This window comes from Schistocerca gregaria, chromosome 4 (genome assembly GCF_023897955.1).
Source record: "Schistocerca gregaria isolate iqSchGreg1 chromosome 4, iqSchGreg1.2, whole genome shotgun sequence".
In the NCBI taxonomy this organism is placed as follows: domain Eukaryota; kingdom Metazoa; phylum Arthropoda; class Insecta; order Orthoptera; family Acrididae; genus Schistocerca; species Schistocerca gregaria.
In genome coordinates, this window is record NC_064923.1 from 643,419,615 (window position 1) to 643,445,983 (window position 26,369).

A 26,369-nucleotide genomic window follows, 5' to 3' on the forward strand; every position below is an offset into this window, starting at 1 on the left:
AACCACCCACTTGGTCTTACTCGAATTCTCTTTGTCAGCTCGATGTTTCCTCTTAGGTACAAGACTCTTGGCTGGAACGAAATGCATCTACAGGATATCTGCTATAACTGTGTAAGACCTTAATGAAAAACTGTTAACAGAATCTTCCACGCTTCAGCCAAGTTTGGATCTCCCAAGTTCGGGCAAAATAAATGATTCGTTTCTTCATCATTTCATTTTTCTTTTCACAGACATTTATCAATTTTCCGTTTCTTAAAAAGGGGGAAAACAAAACTTTCGAAGTCAGTAGACGTAACAGTCTTGAAAAATAAGCGTAGTCACACAAATACGACGATAAAAGAAAGTGACAAAGTGATCGATTTATAAACCGACAGATACATCCGCCTGCAACTTATAAACCAGTTCCTGCAAAATGTCGAATTAATTTCAGTCCAGTAAAAGTTTCAATACACGAATATGCTCTCGTATCAAATGAAACACTTGTTTATTTACATCTGCTGTCCGGCAACAAGCTAGTGGTAACCTCATTGAAACCATCTGTGGGCAGATTCTTCCGTATTCTGTGGACTTTGTTTTCGTAGAAGAGCGTCGATATCGCGTCACGTGATATTCCAACCAATCCGTTTGCACAGCTGATTACGTCCCGGTGGTGCCCCAGTCCTATGCCTTATTTATAGACGACACACTGGCAGGAGACCTAATCGCCTGCCGCTGCTTACTGCTACGAAAGCTGGAGCATAGCAGGCGCAGCTGTCGTTCGTAGCCAGCTCGCAGTGCTGATAGATGTATTGTGCAAGGTATAACAACATGGAATATGTGATTCTATTTGGTTTACGGTATATCTCTCATTAGACCAGGCTTTTTTAAGGTAACAGTGTCGTCACTATGTAAGATGGATGACACGGAGGTTGTAATACGAGTACTCATAACGTAGTCACATGTCGCGTGTAATAAAAAAAAGGTCTTGCTGTTAAGTAGAAATCTCAACTTAGCACTGACTGTCAACGTGCAGATTTATAGCACATCCCTTTTGTTTTTACATGTCAGTCATTTTCGAAGTGTGGCGTTTTCCCAAATGATTAATTTTTTTTCCTTTCTCTGATAAAAATCGCTCTGAACTTTCTCTCGCATAGTTTTTTGGCATCCTCAATCTTGTTATCGCAATAACACTGGTTAAAAAGAAAAATTTAAATTGTTTAATTAGGAAAAAGGCAGTGTGCATGATCTCTGAACACACAGGTCGCAATCAAAGTTATTCAGTATCTTAAATTACGTTAAGGGATCCTACAGACGCACTAACTTATTGGCCCATAGACCGACCGACAGACAAATTTCTTAGCAGCCTACACTCGTTCCCACCGATTGCACTCGGTGCTCCCCTGTTAGGATTTAAGTTCATTGCTTATGTTAGCGAGATCCCGCTTGGTTTCACATAGTCGGAGGTTTTGCCTCCACTGTCTTAGGGGTAACAAGGCAAAAAACGCCGACAGGGAGCTGTAGAGAACGAAGTGGCTCATGCAAGGAAAGAAGTTTACTCACATTCTGTTACTGGAGCAGCTGGGAGCCGATGATTTTCGTTTAAAAACGGATGAAACATGAATTTCGGAGCTGTTCAACATCATCTAACCACACTTAATGCAAAATAATACAGTCGTGGAGGAGACCGGGAGAGGCTGTTGTAAGTTACCATTTCTAGCTGATGCCAGAAGTTAAGAGGACCCAAATTCATTGCTGTTATAGCCCCATAAGTATTAACTAAAATGACTCCTGAAACCTTCAACGTGATTGACAGTTGACGGAGGCAGAACATCAGGGTGAAGCAAAATGAACCGAATGTAAGATGTTCGCGTAGCCATTATTAATTTCTTTATATATGTTGCATAAAAGATAAACTGTAAGTTTCAGAAATTCATTTCAAATTCGAAGAAGGCTACACACGGTGATAGCGCACATCATCTAATAAACACAAGATACATAAGAAAATTAAGCATTTAGAAGTGGAAAAAAAATCCCACCCTTTGCTCTTCCATGCAATGGTTACAGATTGTACTTTAACACTTACACCAAAGAACAAAGTGTATTTAATGATTAAAAAACTAAACCCACCTCGATTGCACTAGCTTTTTCGAAATCGAGGCGGGTTTTCAGTTTTTTAATATATTAACCAAAGATTACTGACGCGCTGCGATGTTGAAGGTTCTTGTATTTAATGAATTAATGGCAATTAAATGTCGATATTTTGATTTTTAAATTCACAATTCCGGTAAGTTTTTGAAATAAAACATAACAGGGCCGCTGGATGTCGACGGACTTCTATAGTCTCTGTGCTACACGAACCATTGCGGGTGCGTTAAAAACGAGAAAAGTGCTTCGATGCTTGCATCTCTATTGCCGTACGCGCATAACTTGTCCCAGTGACATCTGCAGTCTCAAAATTTCTCCAAAAACTGTTAAAGTTTTTTCCGCCTTGCACAGTGTTGTGTAGATTAAAACAGCATTTATCCCGTGAGCAGAGACTAAAGACGTATTTTTGACGGTCGGTTGGTACTACGCCACACATGGCACAGTTTGAGTTTGTTCGGCATGGTGTGGAAGGGGGAGGGGGGGAAGAGTCGTTCGGTTGTCTGGTGGTCCTATACGACAGACATACCGACAAGGAAAGTCGGTCGGTCGTAGAACCTACACACATCAAATTTCAGTCCATCAGTTATGTAGTTGGGGGCGCGTGTTGCGACCTTAAAACTCAAATTTTCGTCAGTGTGAGATCGTAAGCACGAATTTACAGTAGTGTAGTGAACGCTTCATTGTGCTTGGCGCGTGGGACCGATTCCGTTACTACCATAAATGACTTAAGATTCCAGAGATACCACAACCCAGCGACTACGGTATCGTGGAACACTGAAGGACTTACGGAGCTGTTTACCGGACCATAAAAAATTTAATACACAACTGCACTGGAAATAGTTCCATGTAGAGCAAAGACATTTATCTAATTAGTACTTATAAAATATGACCAATTTTCTGATATGTTACTTTTTGTGCATTTAGGCATGTTCACAAATCCTTAACCTGTAACTAGTATTTTCGTCTTATTGAGTTTGATACGTAACTGGAACACTTCAGTATGAAAGTATTCTCTTTTTCCAGCATACTGCGCAGTATGACAGATAGCTCACCTCTACATTTCACTGCGCCGCATGTGGTAAGCTTAAGTTGTTTTCTTCTTCATGAATAAACTCTTAATGTAAGTGGTCTCTTTTTTCATGTTATGTTTTCATGCTATGAATATAATGTAGCGTATAGTTATTTCGTATAGTCATCTCTACAACAAAGGGTGGAAAATATGGTTTACGAATTCTAAAATGTGTTATCATAGAGCGAAGGGCTGTGCAACTTTTAAGTTGTTTGACGCAGTCGTGGATGTGGGAGAAAAGACTGGTTATGCTGTAAACTAAGTCATTAGATATGGGCAGCGTGGAGTGGAAGTTAAATGTTTGTCAAGGAGCCTCCTAAGCGTACGCCTGAAAGTTCAGGGAAACTACAGATAACCTAACTCAGGATTGTCAGTCTGAGATTTGAACTGCAAACCCCGGAAATTGGTATAATCAGCGTCTACTGTAAAACTACATTAATAAGCATATTTGTTGAAGTGACACTTCTTACGTACTACTAGACGTCTGTGATGGTGGTGTTTGTATGTTTGTCTTGAATATTGTTCGTGTGGTTTGTTTATATCTTGAGCGTGGAGACGTACATCGTATGTTTACCCGACGTATATAGCTGTGGCAGAAATGATCACTAACGAAATTTGAAGACGGTCATATTTCCGTTCTGCTTTGACTGTGACGTCATAAGTTTCTTGTTAAAGTGGTGATAACGAGCTGAACTGTAACATAGAGGCCCAGATGAGGTGCAAAGGTGACATTTTGATGGACAGACAGTGAAGCCAATCAATTTCTAGACAATTATTTTTTATACATTGCTCATTGTAAAGTTAATTTACGTCCCTTGCAAAAACTCGCCTTTCTCAATAAGTCTGATATTTTCAAGTATTAGCATAAAGACATTGACACATCTATTCATTGATCCTTGGGTCTGGGTGGAGGTCCTGTTAGTCAATTGTTTTGCTAAACTTCTCAAGACAGTGACTTCCTTCATTGCTTGTTTAATTCTCCTATCTTCATTATGCCAACGTTATATTGGCGTGTGATCCCGTTACCCAATCCCCGTGAATCAGTAATTTATCACGAATGAAGCTATAGTTTCCTGACCTTCAGCAGAGCATAAACTGTTATAACATTTGCTAAAAGTCATGTTCTGAACGAGGTTTTGAAATGACAACTGTGTCCTAGTGCTGTAAGACGGAGACAGTTTTCGCCTACCTATTTATGTCTTTATTTTTATCCTCCTCGAAATAAGATTTTCAATTTGTCAAGACACTGGTTAAGACCAGTTTATATCGTCGCTGGAGATGTAGCCGCGTCATTGAGATTCCATTATGTTCCAATAGTTTAATTGATAAGACTGAAATACCAATGCGGACCTAAAATTGTAGTATTGGAGTAAGAGACATTTCGTGCATGTTAGAGAGGTCGTAAACTAAAACCTTACGGGGCATAATTCGTTCCATTTTCAAACTCTCAATAAAATGGACTTGTCACCTAACAAACACAGTAGCACACAACCTTCACCCCAAATACGCCAGACGAAAAAAGATCAGCTCGAGTGCTAGTAATACTGTGACAATTTCCTCAAGTTATTGCTTACCTGAAACTAGCCTAGCAGTTAGATATGTGTTCCGTCATACTAGTGGCAGATAAGATAAACTGGGGTATCATATTGCATGTTACGATCGTAAATATAGTTACGTATTTGTAGTGTTTGTGTTATCGTGAAAGACTATACTGCCTCTGGCTACAGCTCCTAAACGCTGCTTCATAAGTTGTAAACGAAAGTTAAAAAGAAATTACAAGTAAGCATATAAATATGCTGACATGTATCCTTGTCTAGCAAATATGTGCGTAAAAATTGAAACTTTTCCCTATTTTTATTGTACAGAAAGTAACTCCGCTCTTACTTTCATTATTCCTATTTCGTAGTAAAGGAACTGAAGGAAAGACCATTCCCACTAAATTACATCGCCAAGATTTTTTCTACGGAGGACTTGCCAAGTCCCCTTGATCAGTTGCTTCTTCTGTTCTGGAGAACGAGAAAAGCAACAGTATCAAAATTTCCAGTTGGCTGTACTTCAGTGCTTGCAAATGAGACAACAGTATTTTGAAATCTGGTCTTTCTGAGACGTGAATTTTCAGTAATGAAATAATTAGTATACCAATATTGTTGTTTCTCGATGTAAAATAAAGGATTCCAGTAAGATTTTGTTAGCATATTCGATTGACTCCATGTCTTATGTCAAGCAGCAAGTAAATGAGCGTTGTGAATAAAGTTCTGCATAAAGCACATTCATTCAGAATCCTTGCATTAACCTTGCGTGAGTGTTCAAATACTTGAAACCTGAGTCATTGAGACAGAAACAGGATTTAAGTCACTGCTTTCAAAAACAAACCGATGTTACCTATTCGTCTTCTGCCTTGTACTCCTAAGACAAATAAAAAGTAAGCAAAACCCCTACTTCATACTTTGGAAAACCGTGTATTAGCAAATGGTCCAATATTTACTTTTGCATTGTTTCCTAAAAGTATATCGCGGCTCTAACGTCATTTTGGCCACTGTCCTTGTCCCAACATAAGTCTGCCTCAACATAACCAGCACATACGAACTTAACAGTCCAACTGCATGAATATCAATACATATCTAGGCTGCAGCTGACTGGTATTTGTCTACATTTTTACTGTCGTAACATTATGCTTAGTCATTGATTCAACAAAGTCAAATTTTACAAAAAAAGTACATTGTGAAATCCTGTGCACGTTATTCATTCTTGATGTTTGCTGTGAAAATACTTGCATTAGCTAATTTCGATTGTCTTGGCCATTTATTCGCTATTGTGGGGGCTTGGAATTCTTGTGGCTCTCTTATTATAGCGTTGTTGGACAAAATACAAGCTTACCCAGTTGCAAACCGAATTTCCAGCTAGGCTTATTACATACTTGCATGTTGACGCTATGTTGCTAAAGGGACGAAATAAGTAAAAGGAAAGGTAATTTGGGCGTACCGCCATGACAGTGTTGCAGGGTCGTTATTGTTGACAATATTGATGAATAAGCTAGGAAACACCGTGAGACTTCTTCCCGGCGATACTGCTGTCTACCCTAAGGCTGCAACATCAGAAGAGTGCATAAAAATGCAAGAAGACATGCAGAGGATCAGAAATTGGTGCATAGTCAGTTATCCAGTTGTCTTGAACGTGTATAAGCCTAGCGTATTTCGCATATAGATGAATAGACCCAATACTGTTAGACGGCAATATTTTGGCTATCTCACTAAAATCATAACTACCGTAATATGCATAAGAGTGGCTGTAGGCAGCGATCTTAACTAAACTAACAGTTAAAATTACTGGTAGTTGTCGGAAAAATAATTCCAACCTAAGGTTCATTGGAAGAATATTTACTACGTGGTGCACATGTCCACCATTGTGGACAGCTGTTCATGTCGCTTCCTTAGCTTTTTATGTCAGTCCCGAGGCTGCAAATGCACACAAACCACACTCATTGGACGCTCTCCTGTGTAAATTTTCAGGCTCAAGACCGATTTCGAACACAAAGAAAAGAACACACACTTTCCACTCGGACCACAGTGACTGCTGCAGTCCCCTGACGTCGTAAACGTTTTAGACCCCTTTGTGCGCCTCCTACTTAAAAGGTGGAATGTTTCAAGCAGAATGCCGTGCTTTTCAGAAATACTGTCAACGATTTCAGAAAAGTTGTCAATTTCGTAACCAGAGAATTCAAGAAGCCTCAGAATTTCACCAGAGCGCGGCGTTTTGCAATTGACCATCTTGTTACTTTGTCCACCCATGTCATGAATGGTTTTCTGCGGAAATCCCTGACTGTGGCCGTGTTTTTCGATTTGGAGAAGGCCTAAGACACCTGCTGGAGAACTGCAATCCTCCGTATTCTTCCACGTGGGTCTCCCGTGGTCGCCTGCCCTGTTGCCTTCAGGCATTTTTTAAAGATAGTTTTGTAGGTGAATGTGGGTTCTGCCTTGTCGGGCACCTGTATGCAGCAAACGGTGTGCCTCAAGGTTCCGTCCTGAGTCTCGTCCTCTTTGCCATCGCCATTAATCCTATAGGGGCCTGTATCCGGCCGGGCATCTCCGGCTTCCTTTTTGTTGACGATTATGCCGTATATTGCAGTTCTCGAAGGGCCTGTTTCGCTTAGCGGAGTCTTCAGCAATGTCTTGATCATCGTTACTCCTGGAGCATCGACAATGGCTTCCGCTTTTCCACCACCAAAACCGTTCATATGAATTTCTGGCGACGCACGTGGTTTCTCCCATCAGCTTTATATCTTGACCCTGTTGCCCTCCAGTTCAATGAAACTATGAATTCCTGGGGCTCATTTTCGATAGGAAACACTCTTGGTCTTCCCATGTGTCTTACCTGGCAGACCGCTGTACGCGCTCCCTCAGTGTCCTACGTATCCTCAATAATTATTCTGGATTGCCGATCGAACCACCCTCCTCCGTTTGTACCGGTTCCTTGTCCGTTCAGAACTCGACCATGGGTGCTTTGTTTATGCGTCTGCACGCCCATCCCTCTTTCGCCGTCTCAACACTAGCCACCATCGTGGCATCCGTTTGGTCAAAGGAGCCTTTTACACCAGCCCGGTTGTATGCTGAAGCTGCTGAACTACTACTGTCCTACCGCCGTGACTCTCCTCAGCGAGTTGTCTACCATGCGTGGCCACCCATCCTATGGTGCCTCCTTTCATGATTCCTTTGATCGTCAGTAAGGGGCGCCTCCCACTCCTGTTACCTCCTGGAGTCCGCTTTCGGCACTTGCCACGGCGGCTTGACTTCACACTACCGGCGACTTTTCCGGTGGGTGTGAACCCTACTCAACTTGGCTTCGTGAAGCGGTCCATGTTAAATTTAGCCTTCATTCGTTTCCTATGTACACTACTCCAGCCTCGGTCTATCGCCTTCAGTTTCACGACCTTCGCATGGAACTTCGCAATAGTACCTTTGTATACCCCGATGGCTCTCGGACTGACCGTGGGGTCGGGTGTGCCTTCGTTATTGGCGAGCGGCATTCGGCGCACTGCTTAGTATTTACGGCCGAGCTCTTCGTCCTGTGTCAGGCCACGGAGTACATCCGGCGACACAGCCTTTTGAGTCCTCTGCCCAGACTCGCTCAGGGCCCTTCAAAGTCAAAGTGCGCTGTACACCATCCATTCCATAGCGCAGCGGGTCCATGAAAACAGTTACTTGCTCACAATTGGTGGAGCCAGTGTTAAGTTTCTGTGGGTTCCTGATCATGTCGGTCGGCCAGGAAATGAAGCTGCTGACGCTGCTGCCATGGCTGCAGTCCTCGTACCTCAGCCCGCGAATGTCTATAACCCCTCCGAAGATCTCTGTATGGCTGTCTGTCGGGAGGTGGTGTCCGTTTGGCATCGCCAATGGTCCTCCCTTCACTGGAATAAGCTCCGGCTTACTAACAAGGGAACCTCCCCATCGCACCCCCTCAGATTTAGTTATAAGTTGACACAGTGGATAGGCCTTGAAAAACGGAACACAGATCAATCTAGAAAACAGGAAGAAGTTTTGTGGATCTATGAAAAAATAAGCAAAATTTACAAATTTAGTAGTACATGCAGAACATAGGCAACATCAATGAGAATGTGAGTTGAGGAGCGTCGTGGTCCTGTGGTTTAATGTGAGTAGCTGAGAAACGAGAGGTCGTTGGTTATTCTTCCTTAGAGTAAAAAGTTTTTATTTTCAGGCAATTATTTGTCCGTCCGTAATCTTTTCATCACTGTTTTGGGAGTGATACCACACCCACAAGAAAACCTAAATCGAGCAAGGTAGAAAAATCTTGTTACCCATTCGCCACGTGTACGTTAGGTGGGTTGACAACATATCCCTGTCATGTGACGCACATACAGTCACCAGTGTCGTATAGAATATATCAGACGTGGTTTCCTGTGGAGGAATCGGTTGACCTATGACCTTGCGATCAAATGTTTTCGGTTCCCATTGGAGAGATACGTCCTTTCGTCTACTAATCGCGCGGTTTTGTGGTGCGGTCGCAAAACACACTAAAGTCATTACAGTGAACAGAGACGTAAATGAACGAAGGGACGGATCATAACTTTGCGAAAATAAAGTAAATAAAATTTTCATTCGAGGGAAGACTTGAACCAAGGAGCTCCCGCTCAATAGGTGCTCACTCTAACCACGGCGCCAAGGCGCTCCTGAGCTCAGATAGTCCTTCATGTTGCCTATGTTGTGCATGGACTACTCAGTTTGAACAGCTTGCTTATTTTTTTCATAGTTCGCCACAACTTCTTCCTGTTTTCTCGATTAATGTGTGTTCAGTTTTTCAAGGCCTATCCACTCTGCCAACTGATAACTAAATCGGAGGGGGTGGGGGCGGGGGGGGGGGGGGGGGGGTGCGATGGGGAGGTTACCTTGTAAGCCTCTCCCAGCTGCTTGGACGACCTCCTCCCGTCTCCCGCCGTCCCTGCGTATTGGGCATAGCCTTTTTAGGCAAAGTTACTTGCTAAGTGGCGCTACCTCACCACTTCGTACACACAGTTTTAACTATCCGCCACTTCCTGAAGGAATGCCCATTTTTTAACATTTACGCTCACGCTTGGATTGCCGTCTGATTTGTCGGCCGTTTTAGCATATGACCCGCGGGCTGTCGACCGCGTTCTTTCTTTGTATCCGCCATAGCAATATGGCGAAGGCCATTTAATTCTTAGTTTTGGACCTCCGTTTCTGTATGTTTTTAGCCCTTTTTGCACGTGCCTAATTTTAGCTGTCTTATGTTAATTGGGACTGACGTATAGTCGTTTTTAGCTCTGTCTTCGTTTTATTATTTTGACTTAGTTGCGCATCATCCCGGTTCTTTGCGCCCTAAAGCAAAACAAAACCTAACCAAGAATTTCATCATCAGTCAAAATACTCCCTCCTTTTACGACAAACGTTAGCAATCAACATTACTTCGGAAACACACTGCATCAAGTCAGTCACGTATCAGCTTGTGGAAGTAGGAATATCCATTTAGCGGCTCTTTAAAGGAGTTAAAGAATAAACTTCAAGCTCTCACTGCTCGGGAATAATGCATCGTGAACAACCAGAAAAGTCGCGCTTGGAGATTCTTCGAGCGCAGACTGTTAGAGAAATCACTATGTCCATGCAGTTTCTATGGCCAGAGACTGAAACATGTTACTGTAGTTGACATTTGGCCCACAGGGTTAAGGAACTGTAATTAGTCGACGGATGAAGTGGCTTACAAAATACTCGTTCGATCGATTCTTCAGTATTGCTTACCATTTCGCGACCCGTATCAGATTAGTGTGTGAGAGTTGTGGATTTAGTCAGGGGACTGTTCAGTCGTGGATCATACAGTGGCAGACGCTACAATAGGTAGGTTGTGCATGACGGAGAGGTTTGCTCTTCAGCAGTCCTCTGCATTATTGTCAACTCCGCCCCCGGATGACCTCATCTACCCACGCCTCCCGTCTGCTTCCCTGTGCCACTCCTACCACCTGATCATTCGACTCTTCTTGTCACGTGCTGTCATTTGACTCTGCCTTCTCGACTTAGGGCCCCCAACGTTACCAGCTACTAATTACCTGATGAAAATTTCGTGTGGCTCAATGGCCGTATCAGTCTATTGGATGCCACTTTCGGTGGCTTGAATGTCTCTATCTCACCCCCCCCCCCCCCCCCCACAGTTACCCGAATAAGATTTTTAAAGTGGAATCCGCACCGCGTGTCGTCTCTGGCAAACTACTCTCACGTCGTTGGTCTGTGTAGGTTGCATTAAAGACTAAAATTTGCGTATTCCCATCGGAATTCGATCCCACGCCCCCTCGGTTTCCAAGTACGCTAGACCATCAGTCCCTATAACGATTTCGAAGCTACTAGTAACGCCTTCCTTACTTAGACTCCCATGAATCATCGACAAATATGTACACGTCGTGCTGCTCCTTTACATTTTTATTGGGAGAGCCACAAATCAGAATAATGTAAATGAATAAGATAGTTTTCTTGTCTATACTAAAATTGTCAGTATTTATGCCCACAGATAATTATTGTTTAGGAAACTCAGGCGGCGCCGTTAGGGAACATGACGGCCATTATAAGCAAACTGCCGCCCGTCGGGTATTCCTTTATTTTGATAGTTTGCTCGGTAGACGTTAGCGCCCTGAGATTTACTATCATTGTCCTACCTGAGATTCCCCTCGTCTGATAAAACTAGTCAAATTAAATGCTGAGCGATCTGTTTAGGTTCAAGCTGTACAAAAATTCTTTTTGCCAATAAAGTTTAACACAGACTTATGCCAGTAAATCCAATGAACGGTACACAACACTAAAATTTTTCGGAAATATCAGTCTGTTGATAGGTTCTTTGCCTTAAATGAGAAATTCGTATCTGCAATGAATAACTTGATATATTGCCGGCAGTATGTATTCCTACAGAGTGAGTTTGCATTTCTCTTCTGTTTGTCATTACGTTAGTTTAAAAAATTTATCACCTTAGGCCTACATTTTTGTACGTATTTCAATTTGTCTATTGAACAAATCTGCGACTAAATTGTTTGCTTTTATCAGTTTTTCAAGAATATCTGTGCAACAACAGTTTAAAATCGTTGCAAAATTTCCAGTATCTTTATTATTTGCTCGGCTTCCGTTTATTATAGTGCTCAAATTGTCGCCTTTAGTTAAATTATATTTTCCCAGCTAACATAATATTCACTTTTTTCCCCACTTAGAAGCTTAAACCTGAACTTTATTTCATATTATTGATAAGTCCTGTAACTTGTTTTCTGCGACTTACTAGTTCCACCATACAGTGTGTGTTACATAATGTAAACTTGTTTAAATTTCCAGAAACGTCCGTCCGATTCAGAACGTGTGGTTCCATCTCTGACGTTAATTGGACATGGAGATATTGATAGAATAAAGGTAAACTACGTCCTATAGTTAAAATCCGTGTTATTGTTCCCATCAGTTATTAATTGAACTGTTTTCATTTTATGTATACATTGATGAAATTTTACTGCCGTTAAACATTAGGGTACCTTAAATAATTAAAGGTACTGCGTATTGTATTAGAGGCATATTACTAACTCTGTGAAAAATTCGAATACTAGTTCAATAAAATCTTTTCCAATCACGTTTGCAGCGAAATGTAGTTGGGGAAAGCCTTCAGCCTTTCGTGTGAACGTTTATTAACTTCCTCTATTCATAATATTCTTTACTTTAGTCATTAGATTCGGAGATCTGATAAAGTTTCTACTGAGACAACTTTATAAGGATGTGCTATGTTTTCTACAATGAACATATCACATACAGACGATCCACACACACAATTGTAAATACTTCTAAATTAGCTTTATTATTCAAGAATACCGGGACACGGAAGATCGAAAATTATCGCATGAATGCAGATATAAAAAATTATTTTGCTGATTTCGTTTCCCCCCATGGTAAACACAAAACGCAGCTCTAATGTGGTTACATGTATAATTACGTAATTCTACTTCAGACACTGGCCTGTTCAATACTAACGCTAATCGTTAGCGATATGAAGTGAAAGCTCTAAACTACTGTAAGAAATAACGCCATTGTGACTATGAAGTCTTTCAACATACGTAAGGAAACTAAGGCTTATTGCTGATGTACTCGTGTTACAATGACCATATTAAAAGTGGTTTGTAAAATGTTTACGAACGTGAAATAACTTCTGCATTGCAGGTGACAAATGCTCCCCTCCCGGAAGCCCCCAGTGCAGACGAGGTTGAGGTGGACATCTACTACTGCGGGATGAATTTCACCGATAATTACTTGCGCCTTGGTCTCATAAGGAACACTCACTTCCCAGTCATCATGGGGAGTGAATGCGCTGGAATCATTACACGCGTTGGGGCTAACGTAACTGATTTCAAGGTACGATGAACTGACAGATTTTCAACAATACAATGATGCTTACTCAGACTGAGCCTTGCGGTTGTGCCTGCTGTTGCAGGTTGGACACAGAGTGCTATGTTTGCGGATGCATGGCGGTCTCTTCCGCCACATAGTCCACGTTAAACAGAGAAACTGCTTCCTCATACCGGACCCAATCACGTTGCTAGATGCTGTCGGGATTGGTCTCTACTTCTTGATGGCCCATCTGTGTTTATTTGACATTGGTCATCTCCGAAAGGGGCAAGTTGTTTTTATGGAATCCATTGCAGGTAAGTACATCAATACTTACAGGGAAATCCAAATTCGGTCACTATCTTATGCACATAAATACGTTACCAAATATTTTCTAAAATTACAGAAAGGTGTAACTAGTAACTCCAGCTGTACTTATTTTCTGCCCACATCATGCATTTACGCACTGTAAATTACTAAACAGAATAAGAATGAACCTGTATCGGAAACCATTAAACTGAACAGAAATAACTGTTTAACCACGGGAACTTTTCCAGACTTGCCGATTAGCCAGAAACTGTGGCAACACTGTAAAAAAAGGGAGAAAATGAATCATGGTTAACTTCAAGTACAGAAAATGACATGATATTGTGAATATTAAACCGCACAGTTAGACTTGTTCAAATATTCTTTGCAAGCTCTCATATTTTAAGCAAACTAACTTCTTGTTCATTAGCTCTTCATTTTACTTTGGATAACATCATTCTTTTAACTTAACATTCGTTTCAGTTATCTAAGAATGCTCTATAGAAAGAATACGCCTGAAGCAATCTCGTAAGCGCTGTCCCTTGACAAACTGATCATTCTACATACGAGTATGCCACTCGTTTATCTCCGTCGTAATTTCTCTTACTGGTCTCGTGATCTCCTGCAGCATTCCAGTAATACAGATAAACTAATAACAAAATATTTCGACGAAACTGTGTATCTGTGAACTCTCTGATGTCATAAAGTTTGTGCAAAGGATTAGCGCAACGGTCCTCAGCATGTGCAATCTGCTTCGTATCAGTAGATATGACAGACCATTCCTTTCGGATTGTTTCTGTCTTCTGAAAGAAAACGTTCACCAGGAGAGCACACTGTGCGTGTGCATTATCGTCTTGGAAAAACTCACCTTTTGCTGGAATGACGAGAGTACGGCTGGATGACAAAGATCTTTCCAAACACTGCACAGCCTTCGGATTTTCCTATATATTCTTTAATGTGGAGTCAGAAATCCATCCACGATTCTTTGAGTCATCAGTCTTCTGACGAGTTTTATGCCGCTTGCTACGAATTTATCTCCTGTGCAAGCAATTTCAGAGTAGCACTTGCAACCTACGTTCTCAATTATTTACTGGTTGTATTCCAAATTCTTCGTTCAGTTTTTACCCTCCACAGCTCTTTCTAGTGCCATGAAAATTATCCTCTGATGTCTTAAGATGTCCAACCATCCAGTAATTTCTTCGTGTCAGTATTTCCCTTGTACTCCTTTCCTCGCATGTTCTACGGACAACCTCCTCATTCCTTACGTTTTCGCTCCACCTAATTTTCAACTTTCTTCTGTGGCAGCACATCTCAAATGCCTCAATTCTCTTCTCTTCTTCCGGTTTTTCCGAAGTCAGTTTCATTACCACACGATGCTCTGCTCCAAATTCACATTCTGAGATTTCTTCCTCAGATTAAGACCTTGGTTGTAGTAGATTACTCCTGGCCAGGAAAGTCGTTTTTGCCAGTGCTAATCTGCTCTTGAGATCCTACGTACTCCGTCCGTCACGGGTTATTTTGCTGCCAAGGTGGTAGTATTCCTTATCTACACTGTGACCATCAATCCTGATAGGTTTCTCTCTTTTCTCCGTTTTGCTACTTCTCATTACTTTCGTCTTTCTTCGATTTACTCTGAATCCATATTCTGTACTCATTACTGTTCATTCCATTCAGCAGATGCTGTAATTCTTCACTTTCACTCAGCAATGTCATCAGCAATTCATATCTTATCCTTTCACCTTGAATTTCAAACCTACCCTTGAACCTTTCGTTTATTTTCTTCATTGCGTCTTCAATGTGTAGATCGAATAGTAAAGTGCATCCCTTTTTAATCCGGGCACTTCGTACTTGCTCTTCCACTCTTATTATTCTCTTGGCTCCCGTAAGACATATTGTATTTTTCTCGTATCTCCTTATAGCTTACCCCTATTCTCCTTAGAATTTAGAACATATTGCACCATTTTACAGTGTCGTACGCAATCTCCAGGTCGACAAATCCTATTAACGTGTTTTGACGTTTCTTCAGTCTTGCTTCCATTACCAACCGCAACGTCAGAATTGCCTCCCTTGAGAAAGGTCAAAATTAAAAGCAAGGGTGCTAATACTAAGAGTGCAATGAGAATTCATTTATTAAATGCAGAGGAGTTAGCGGATGGGTGGAAATAGGAAAATGAAGGCATCTGTGAGAAGGAAGATGCTTGGGCGACCCACTGTTACGTCGTGCGCTGTGAAGACCCACCTGAGTGTTGGTGCGTCGTCCGGTTGGCAGTGGCCCATATTCTGGTGCACTGTCCCACTTTGACTGCCCAGCGACGAAATCTTGGGTTACCGGACTCGTTGCCGTTAATTTTATCTGAAAACGCCTCATCGGCTGATTTAGTTTTACGTTTTACTCGTGAGGGAGGGTTTTATCATAGGATCTAAGGTTTAGCATATGTCCTTTGTCCCTCTGTGTCCTCCACGCTAGTGCTTGTAGGGTAGAGGTTTTAATGTCCTGCAGAGTGGCTCGCTTCTCCTTTTGTATTCTTATGGTAAGCCAGCCATGGAAATCTTTGTTGTTTTTAATTTCTTCATCCCGTTTCTTGCGTTTCTGTGGTTTTTCTTGTCCCTCTTTGTTCATTTACATCTTTGTTGCCCTTCATCATTGTGATTTTTCCTTTCATTCCGTTTTGAGTTGTCAGTCTCGTTTATTTTATTCTCACACTTTTGGCAATGTTTTGTTTGGAACAAGGGACTGATGACCTCGTAGTTCGGTCCATTTCCCCCTCTTTTAATCCATCCAACGAACTTAATCGCTCTTGATGGAGTGACTGTGATGTTTATGTGGGTTCCTTGTCACTTCGGTCTGACGGGAATCGAGGCTGCTGACGCTGCTACTAAGGCTACAGTCATCGTATCTCCTAGACCTTCCATTTCCTCCTCTTATCTCTGTGTTGTCATCTGACAGCAGGTGGTGCCACTTTGGCATCACCACTGGTTCTCTCTTCATGGGAACAAGCTCTGGGCAATTAAGCCTCACGCCGCGAGGGGTGATTTTTAACTAGGTTGCGTATTGGGCACTGTATTTTTAGCCATCGACGATTAAGTGATGCTCACTCACCACTTTGTACGCGTTGTCCTCTACCTCTGACGGTTCGTAATTTCCTGACGGAATGCCCTTTCCTTAACCACTTACGTTCTCATTTAGTTTTTCCGTCTGACTTGGCTGTTTTAGCGAAGGATGAGCTAGCTGTCGACCACGTTTTATTTCTTATCCGCCGTAGAAATATGTCGAAGGATATTTAACCTTGAGTTCATGATCTCCATTGTCTATGGCTTATTTTATGGACCTTTCTTAAAGTCCCTGATTTTAGGTGTCTTTCTTTCTGTCGACAGAGCTTAAGATGTAGTCGTTTTAACTGTTTTTGTCTTTGTGTTCTACGGTTATGAGATTGGAGCGTATGACCCTAGTTCTTTTTTGCACCCTAAAAGAAATAACGAATCCTCCTGCCGTTAAAATTTTCTGCTGCTGTTGTTACAGTATACTCTCCTGAACAGAAATCCGTCTTTCCACTTCACTTGACTGTTAAGACCTCCACTAAATCTAAACTGAACCAATGCATTTTACCTTAAAGATTTTCTAATTTCCCTACCACTTTTAAACTTTTGATATTCTTCGCTCCGACTCTTAGAACGTAATCCTTTCGTTTGGTTATTCTACCTTTTTCTCATGGTCACCATCCCCTTGGGAGTTCACTCCCGGGGATATGAATGGGGAACTATTCCGGAATATTTTGCCAAAGGTCATCATTACACTTTCTCAGTTACATGCCACATGTCCTGTGGGCATACATGATATGTCTTTAGTGCAGTGGTGTCCATTGTCCTTTGAATCCTCACGGCGTTGATTAATGTAGATTTTTTTTTCCTCCTTTTAGAGGCAGTTTGCCATCCCAAGGCAAAGAGGGTGCCCTGAACCTCTGTCCATCAATGCTATTGGTCCAGAAAATGACGCTCTTCTGCTGAAACGTGAAACTGCACACCTGCCATTTGCGTTTCTACCTGATCACTTCCACGCACTTTTTCATTGATCACCTTGTAAATGTTGTTTCCGAAGAGCACTCAGCGCCATCTGTCCAGATGCTCTTCCAGGTATTATTACTCCCTAATTCTGGAGCTTCGTATTGCTCCTATAGGACTCGTAGGGGCGTTATTGATCATGCAAAAAATAGTTGTGCAGTGACTCGATCCACGCGTCCATCGCAGTTCCCTATAAACAAGCTACCCACTGTTGAATTGCCTTTGCCTTACAGATAGCAACGAGCCATAATTTGTAAGTGGCTGTCATCAGCTGGCGGTAACCGTGGGCTACTCCATTACCTAGGCATCTAGTGTTACATGTCTCACATTAGTGGTTGAATGACTGAACGATGTTGCTGTGGGGGAAGCTAATACGGTGGTAAAGTTTGTGTTTACTACCCTTCTTGCCTTAAAGCGCCTCGGTCTCAGCGTTTAACAAAGATTAGGGAAACGGTAACTGACTGAACAGGCCGCAATATCACTTTCACGATGCGCGCTTTACTGACCTGAATTTACAACGTGGGTTTGTTTACTACCGTTTCAAAGTGGTTGTAGCACTAGGCGACTTCCTGTGGTCAAAAGATTACTGAATCGCTTCCCCAAACACAGCCGGAGTAAGTTCAGTCGAAATATTTGCGAAGGACCTAACGGTGTTCAGAAAGAAAGGCTAAATACAGTTGACGGTGTCCGGTTTGTAGTACAACTTGTAACGAAATTTAGATGTAGTCGCTGTGCGTTATTATGGGTAGACTTTATTCTTGGCAACCGGAATAATATAATAATTAGATCCTTTTACCGGTCTTCTAACTCAAATGATACAGTTGCTGAAAGGCTCAAAGAAAACCTGAATGTAATTTCAGGGACGAACCCAACTAGTGCAGTTAGTTGCTGGTGACTTCAATTACCCTCGATATGTTGGCGAAAACACATGTTTAAATCCCGACGTAAGCAGAAATTATCGCCCGAAATAATGCTGAATGTATTCTCTGAACATTATTTCGATCAGTTAGTTAATGAGACCATTCTGGTAGTAAAGGTTTTGAAAACACACTTGATATCTTAGCAACAAATATTCTCCAGGTGATAACGAGCATCAAAACGCATGCAGAGATTAGTGTTGACAGGGTTGTCGCAGCGGGACTGAATACCTTAACTCCCAAACCCATCAAAAATAAACGAGAAACAGTTTTCCAAACAGCAGATATAAATTCTCATCTCCACTCCCTCAAAGTTAACAGTGTAGGTGTAGACAAGATGTAACTTGAATGAAAGAAATAGTATCGGCAGCAATTGAGAGATTTGTATCAAATAAATTAATAAACAAGTGAGCTGATCCCCCCCCCACGCTACGCAAAACAGGTCAGAACACTGGTGCAGAAACAACGAGAAAACCATGCCAAATTTAACGAACGCCAAACTTTAAAGATCGGCAACCTTTTACAGAAGCTTGAAGTTCAGCACGGACTTAAATGCAACGTGCTTATAATAGTATTCACAGCGTAACTTAGTCGCGAAATCCGGCAGAAAATCTGAAGAGATTGTTCTCGAATGTAAAGTACGCTAGCCGAAAGACGCAATCAATGCCTTGTCTGCAATGGAAATTATGTCGATGACAATGCCCGTAATACAGAGTTACTAAACACATTTTGTGAAACTGCTTTACCAAAAATGATGAATAAATACCCCAGAATTCGAAACAAGAGCAGCTGCCAACATGACTAACATAGTAGATATCCTCGGAGTATTGAAGCAGCTTATATTACTTCATAAAAGCAAGTCTTCCGGTCCAGACTGTACACCAATTAGGTTCCTTACGAAAGATCCGTACCCAAAGACTGGAAAGTAGTACACGTCACAAAAGTATTCAAGAAAGGCAACAGGAGCAATCCACTAAATTGTAGGCCCATATCATAAACGTAGACATGCAGCAGGATTTTTGAACATGTATTGTGTTCGAACTACATGAATTACGAGTCAACACGGATTTAGAAAACATCGTTCTTGTAAAACATAGCTAGCTCTTCACTCACACGAAGTGTTGAGTGCTATCGGCAAAGGAGTTCAAATTGATTCCGTGTTTCTAGATTTCCAGAAGGTTTCTGACACCGTACCTCACAAGCGGCTTGTAGTCAGATTGTGTGCTTACGGAACATCGTCCCAATTATGCGACTGGATTTGTAATTTCCTGTCAGAGGTCACAGTTGCAGTAACCAACGGAAAGCAATCGAGTGAAACAGAAATTTATGGCATTCCCCAAAGCAGTGTCATAGGCTATTTGCTGTTCCTTAAATGGATAAAAGATTTAGGAGACTATCTGAGCAGCCATCTTAGGTTGTTTGTAGATGATGCTGTCGTTTGTCAGGACAGCAAAAGCAATAGCATGACAATTTCAGTAATACATGTTTGATGCGAAAATTTGCAATTGAGCGTAGATAATGAAAAGTGTGAGGCCATCCAGGCGAGCGATAAAAGGAATCCGTTAATCTTCGGTTACACGATAAACCAATGAAACCTAAATGCCGTAAACTCAGCTAAATTATCATCATTACGTAGAACTTTAATTTGAAAAAACCCGTAGAAAACGTTATAAGGTAGGCGAACAAAAGACTACGTTGCAGTGACAGACCACTTAGATGATACAGATTTACTGAAGACTACCTACTCAACGCTTTTCTTATCAGACCTTTTTCTGAATACTGCTACCGGGGTGCTATCCTTACCAGATAGGATTAACGGAGTATATCGAGAAGGTCCAAAGAAGGGCAGCACGTTTTCTATTATCGAGAAATATGGAAGAAAGTCACGGACATGATAGAGGACTTGGGGGTAGACACCATTAACACAAAGGCGTTCCTCGTTTGTGGGGAGCTTCTCATGAAAATTCAGTCTGTCTCCTACGAACATTTTTTTACGCCAACCTACGTAGAGATAAACGGTCATCGTAATAAAAAGAGGAAATTAGAGCTCTCATGGAAAAGTGTAGGTGTTCGTTTCTTCTGCGCGCTGTTCGATAGTTTAGTAACAGAATTGTTATGAAGGGGATTTGATGAACCCTATTCCAGGCACTTCAGTGTAATTTCCAGAATAGTCATGTAGATACAGGTAGATCACAAGGGCTGTGCAGAACTGCGTCTGGGCAATTTTTTGTGCAAAGGTGTTGTGTAAATGTGTCGAACAGATCTTTCACTTTTTATATTCAATTTTAATAGTCTTCCGGCTTCTTTTACTTACAATACTACACTCCCCACCAGTTTCTCACTCTATCCAAGTGTAGAGAGTCATTCTCTGGCAAGTCTTTCTGCGGCTCCCAGTTTGATTTTCTGTTTTCCTTGTGTCCCCTTTAAACATTTATCACGGATTTTATTAGACAATAGACAACTGGGGGGAGGATTTAAGTTTCCACGCTGTAGTGTTTTACTCGTAACAAAATATTTCTTCGTCATAAATACTTGTTTTGCTCTCCTATTAGATACGTCTCCCCTTCATACTACCGAGATAGCAGCACAGTTGCGTTGCTTAAGTCCTGAGCTGTCTTTATCTGCATGTTCGTTTGTGTAACACTGTTGCTAGTTGCTTGTTTGCTTACGATTGTAGGTGGCGTCGGCACAGCAGTATGCCAGCTTGCACGGACCGTACCTCTTGTGACCGTCATGGGAACCGCCTCTCAAATAAAGCACGCAAACGTGTCACAACTCGGGACGCACCGCGTTTTTCTACACCAAGAGAACTATGAAGATGTGATCGCGACCCGGTGTCCTCGTGGTGTGGATATCATAATTAATAGCAGCGGTGGAAGTTACACAGAAAAATACTCCAAACTTCTCAGACCATGCGGGAAATTGATCAATATTGGTAAGAGTATAAACAGATACAGTGAACTGAGTGTTCTGTTCTGCATGATTTTCCATACAAGAGAAGAGTATACCTTTGTGTTCTGATATCAAAGTTGTAACTTCTCTGAACAGTGATTTCCTCTATTCACTTCGTGTCTCCAATGTATTCCTCTTGATTAACTGGATTAATCTACAGATAGTCTGCGAGGTACATAGTTTTACGGTACGCTGTTCCAGTGCATCGCAATCTCTTCCAAAGGTCGTCAATGCACTTAATTGACTCTTTCACGTTTGACACTTGGTGTACTTGTCGATGTCATTCGTGAATATACCTGGTAGATCGTGCATCATACGCCTTACACTTGTTTCTCATTTCAAAAATAACACTAGTGTTCTTGCTGAGGCACTGGGACAGGTCAGTAACTTAATACACAAGTACTTTAAGCTGCCTACTGGTTACAGTTTACTGGCCAAATTTCGTATAGCAAAACTGGTCCAGAGTGCATTGAAGTACATATAACATGAAAATGCAACATCGAAACAGAGACACACGCATTTATTTTTAGTGGCGCTTTTGGTGCGTTAGCTATTAATCAGCTAGTCCTGCAGTGAAGAGCGTGTCACACAAATGTTGATACTCTCATGCTCATACTTGTTCTCCTCTAATAAGAAACAATGGCAACTCGTTCAAAGCGCAGAAATCGAGCCTGTTTAGTGGTAGGATACAAATCGTTCATACAAAGACGAAGTCACACTAGTAAAATTTCTCTTCTTTAATAGAGTAACTTATCATTTAGGTACATTGTCTAAAGTACTTTCTGCTATTTTACTTATCACTTTCCTCTAGTCTCCGTTTTTGGAGTCAATAATTCTTTCTTGTGGTTTTTGAAGTCCGGGGATGTTATATATCATTAATTTAGCGTTGTTGCTAAACTTGCATACTAAGCTAAATTTTACGAGTTCGGAAATATTCTAGCAATACAATGTGCGTAACACTTCTAACGGTATTATTAGTAGCTCGTTTACTAGTAAGTAACATGGTGTTCCTCTGATGACAAATCATTTAACTCTGTGTGTAGTACTATTGCCACATTAATATGAAGTGCTTCAGACTTAATATGAATTTGAGGAAGCATTTACTGAAAGTTAAAGATGGAATTTTCAGGTTCAAATAACACAGCTATATATCCTGAATCATCAATTTGGGGCTTCCTGAAACCGAAATGGGATACCACGTACATACCTACAGCAGAGCTTATCAGTCGTAACTACAGTGTAGCAGGCATCAACATCGGAAGTTTGCTGCAGTCTGATCAAGATCGCCTAAGACGTGTGCTTGCAGATATATTTAGTCTCCACATCAAGAGGAGGATACGTTCTCACGTCGACGTAGTATTACCTTTCGAAAGAGTAAGTACATGACCAACCATAGCAAGAACGATGCTGGAAAATGTCCACTCCTTAAATTGTTTTCTCATTTTGCAGTTCGAAGATGGTTTTAGGCAGTTGTGTACAAGGAGCAATTGCGGAAAGATAGTATTAAGAGTAAAGATGGAGCCTGAACCACCCACTGCAGTGGTCACGCATGTAAGTCTGGATGATCTAGCTGCGCATAAAATAGGAGAAACTTCTAACAATAGTAGCTGTGCTAATGGCAAACACGAAGACGGTACCAAAGCACCTGAAGCAAGCTGAGGGCAGAAATTTCGACGAATCGGCCACATTAGATTTGATGTGATGAAACGCATGTATTATTAAAAATTTAGATTACTTTAGAAAAAGTGGTTTTGGTAAAATAGCCCAATTTATATCTGGGAGGATAGTCCAACTTAAATTTCGTCAGTGTTATTTTATGTTATGCTAAAACCTCGATTTTTAACAATTGTAATAATAGTGCAAACCTTGTTAATCTAAGGTTGAAGTTTTGCAATACTAAAACAAGTGAATGTTACGAAAAATAGTCTACATTCTATACCCATTTCTTTAGCATACGTCCTTGAAAATAGTCACGTGATTAAAAAAATGGTCTGAGCTGCTCTAAAAAACTTACTATTCAACGGAGCTTTAGTTCATCACAGAAGGTTATAAACGAGGTCAGCTAAATGTCTTCTTCAGTGTGTTCGATAGCACCAGCGTCTGAGATGCTCCGCCGTGTGGTATTGTCACTTCAGTAACCAATTTACGTCCTATCTTGTGCGCTTACTTAAATGAAGGTGAGAGAGATCAGAATTTGGTTTGTGAAAATAAACTGTCTCTGCTGAAATTAAGCAAAGGTTTGTACAAACTGGATCAGCTACTGGCTGCAAGTCATGGAACACTAACACAAAAGATCCTCTGTTTATACTCCCGACCAACAATATTGTCCAAGATTTGAAACTGCTCAGAACGACAGAAATACAAAACTCTTTACGAAATAATTACTATGCTGCTTGCTCCTTCCATATGTTCTAAGTGAAACATTCCTCTAAGGCGTCGAATAACTCCAGCATTTTAAATACGATTTTTAAGTGAATGAAAAACCGAACAGAAACGTAAACATGAATACTGAAACACAGGTAATGTTTAGGCTATTGCTAAAATGCATAGTAAAAAGAATGCTATGATACTTACATGCATAACAAGGATGCTGAGGACGTGTAGAGTTTAAAACTGGCTTAGCGCTCTTGTATGATATACTACCTCTTCCGAAATTCGTCAGCCGTTAAGAATGGCAGACAAATTTTATACGTCTCTTCAAATGTACTTCCTTATAAGACATAATCTTTATTGTTATTAAATGACTTAGTTTATACAGAGTGTTCTTATTCCTAATATCGAGTCCTTGAACTAAGTTGTTAGTCTGACAGATTAGTACAATTTTCGTTAAGGTAGAAGGTAATAAGCAAGGGAAAACAGAATACAGTTAATTGAAGAGTAGTCTCAATGTGCAACATCCTGGAATTAAGCATTGAGATCCTATCGCAAGTAAAAGGAACTATGAAGTCACTTCTAAAATCCTTGGGTAATAAAGTATCAGAATTGATGTAATTAGTTAATATTTACTTCCTAAGAGTACTTGCAAATGAGAAATGTCTTAGATGGCGTTTAGTGAGATACATATTGCGCTCATAAGTTTGTTATAGTTCCTATTTTTTAAAAAAACATAAGTCTATTTCCAATTCGCAGCCTTCTTTCTAAGTTGATAATGTCGCACAGTCAACACTAAATTGCGTTCTTACTAGACTTTCAGTAGATGGTGGAGGATCTAGCCCCCGAAGGTAGAAAAGAATGAGAAAGAATACCTTAAGTTTTCGATTACATAGTGCACTTCTGAAAGCGATGACTTAAATTTTTGATTTGAACGTAATGCTTAAGTTTTATTTACTTACCTTAGTACAACATCTACAACCTGCGGAGGGAATTCTTGTGAAGTTACTTTCTCTTAAGCTCCAGAGTAGAAGTATCAAGATGTCCGAATGCAATTTCCACTTAATGTACGAGAAGGAAAGTGAGAGGCAGGTAAATAAATAATTTTTTTTAAGGCTACTAGAAAGTAAACACCTAACTGGTGCCGTACTTAAGTGATACAAGCAAAAAGATTGATCTCTAATGTAGAAAAGGAACTTCGATCCACGACATGATGGGTAGCGTGGTACTAGTCGTATCTCCGCCAGAATACAATAAGAGCTTCTAGTTGGTGCAACACGGCTTTTAAATATGTCATAGTTCTAACAGCGACACATACGTTTAGAGAATACAGCTGCTTTGATAATTAAAAATAGTTTCTGCCGTCTAACTTGGACGTTTATTTTACGGTCTGACTTTTCTGCATCTCTGTAAGTACTCAACAACATATTCTGCTAGCCACCGTTAGATACATAGCGGTGGGCACCAATGACGTTACTACTACTACTACTACTACTACTGATTTCCTTTCCTGATGGAGTCTGTTCCACCGCAAATGGAGCGAGGGAAAAATGACAGTCTATACGTCTCCGTACCAGGTCTAATTTCCCTTTCTAAATTAGAACTACATTAATACCTTCAGCTGCTAACGCGGACAGGTGAAAATGTGCGCCCCGACTGGGGCTGGGACCGGGACCCGAACCCAGGATCTCCTGCTTACATGGCAGACGCTCTATCCATCTGAACCGCCGAGGGCACAGAGGATAGCGCGACAGCAGGTACTGTCTCTCGCACGCCTCCTACGAGACTCACATTCTTACCTTGTATAACCACACACTACATTCATCGTGTCCCACACCAACACTCTCATTACTCGTGGAAGACATTCTTACCAAGTCCCGTAAGAGTTCGGGGAATATGTGTGAATCCTCACAGGTCATGGCCGGTGATGCCAGAACTATATACTTACTTCGATATGGTGTCCGTTCTTTCCGACATGTCCGAAAGAAGACACCATATCCAAATAAGTATATAATTTCTCTTTGTCTTGGTCCTTACGAGAAACGAACGTTGGCAACACTAGAATGTTCTGAGATCAGTTTCAAACGCCAGTTATATAGATTTTCTTAATAGTGCCTCGAGAAAGTGGTAGTCTTCCCTCAAGGTGTTACCATTTTTCACGAAGCATTTTTGTAATACTTGCACTGACAGCTCCCCACCTTCTTTTACATTGATGGTTCCAGCTTTCATGACATTTAATGGTCAATCCGCATAACATAGGGGAGTACGGATGCTTTTGATCACATAGTTAAAATGAAAGGTGATATACCCTCACACTTCAAGAACAGTGTAATAATGCCAGTTCCAAAGAAAGCGAGTGCCGTTCCCTGTGAATGTTACCGGTCCATCGGTTTGATTGACGGTTGCAAAATTCTAACGCCAATTATTTATGACGGCGATCGTATATATTCGGAAAGCTTTGATCTGACCGTTTACTACGATCAGCCTGTCGAATTTAGTAATTATTTCAAATACTAATTTCTCCAGGGAGAATAGCTTCAGCCGCGCTTAAATTTATCCTTTGAGAAGCAGGTGGCTTGCAGTAGTGACGAACGACTCTGCCTTTCATCTCTGCCGCCATCCTTACTCTTATACAAGTTTAATCATTATAAGCGGCGGTGTTCCTGTTCCATTGCCGCAAATGACAAGCTGATTCGAGCTTATTGA

The 26,369-nt window shown here is 41.2% G+C and overlaps 2 protein-coding genes across 2 annotated transcripts in view; one reads left to right on the forward strand and one right to left on the reverse strand.

Moving 5' to 3' along the window:
- Positions 1 to 26,369, reverse strand: part of LOC126267066 (synaptic vesicle membrane protein VAT-1 homolog) — a 266,094-nt gene that overhangs the window by 223,148 nt on the left and 16,577 nt on the right. The gene's annotated exons all lie outside the window — the stretch shown is intronic.
- Positions 664 to 25,353, forward strand: LOC126267065 (synaptic vesicle membrane protein VAT-1 homolog). The gene is made up of 8 exons (XM_049971910.1): positions 664 to 797; positions 3,148 to 3,202; positions 12,028 to 12,102; positions 12,895 to 13,086; positions 13,166 to 13,376; positions 21,019 to 21,276; positions 22,423 to 22,667; positions 22,743 to 25,353. Exons 1-8 carry the CDS (start codon positions 784 to 786, stop codon positions 22,950 to 22,952), a joined length of 1,260 nt encoding a protein of 419 aa, XP_049827867.1. The 5' UTR covers positions 664 to 783; the 3' UTR covers positions 22,953 to 25,353.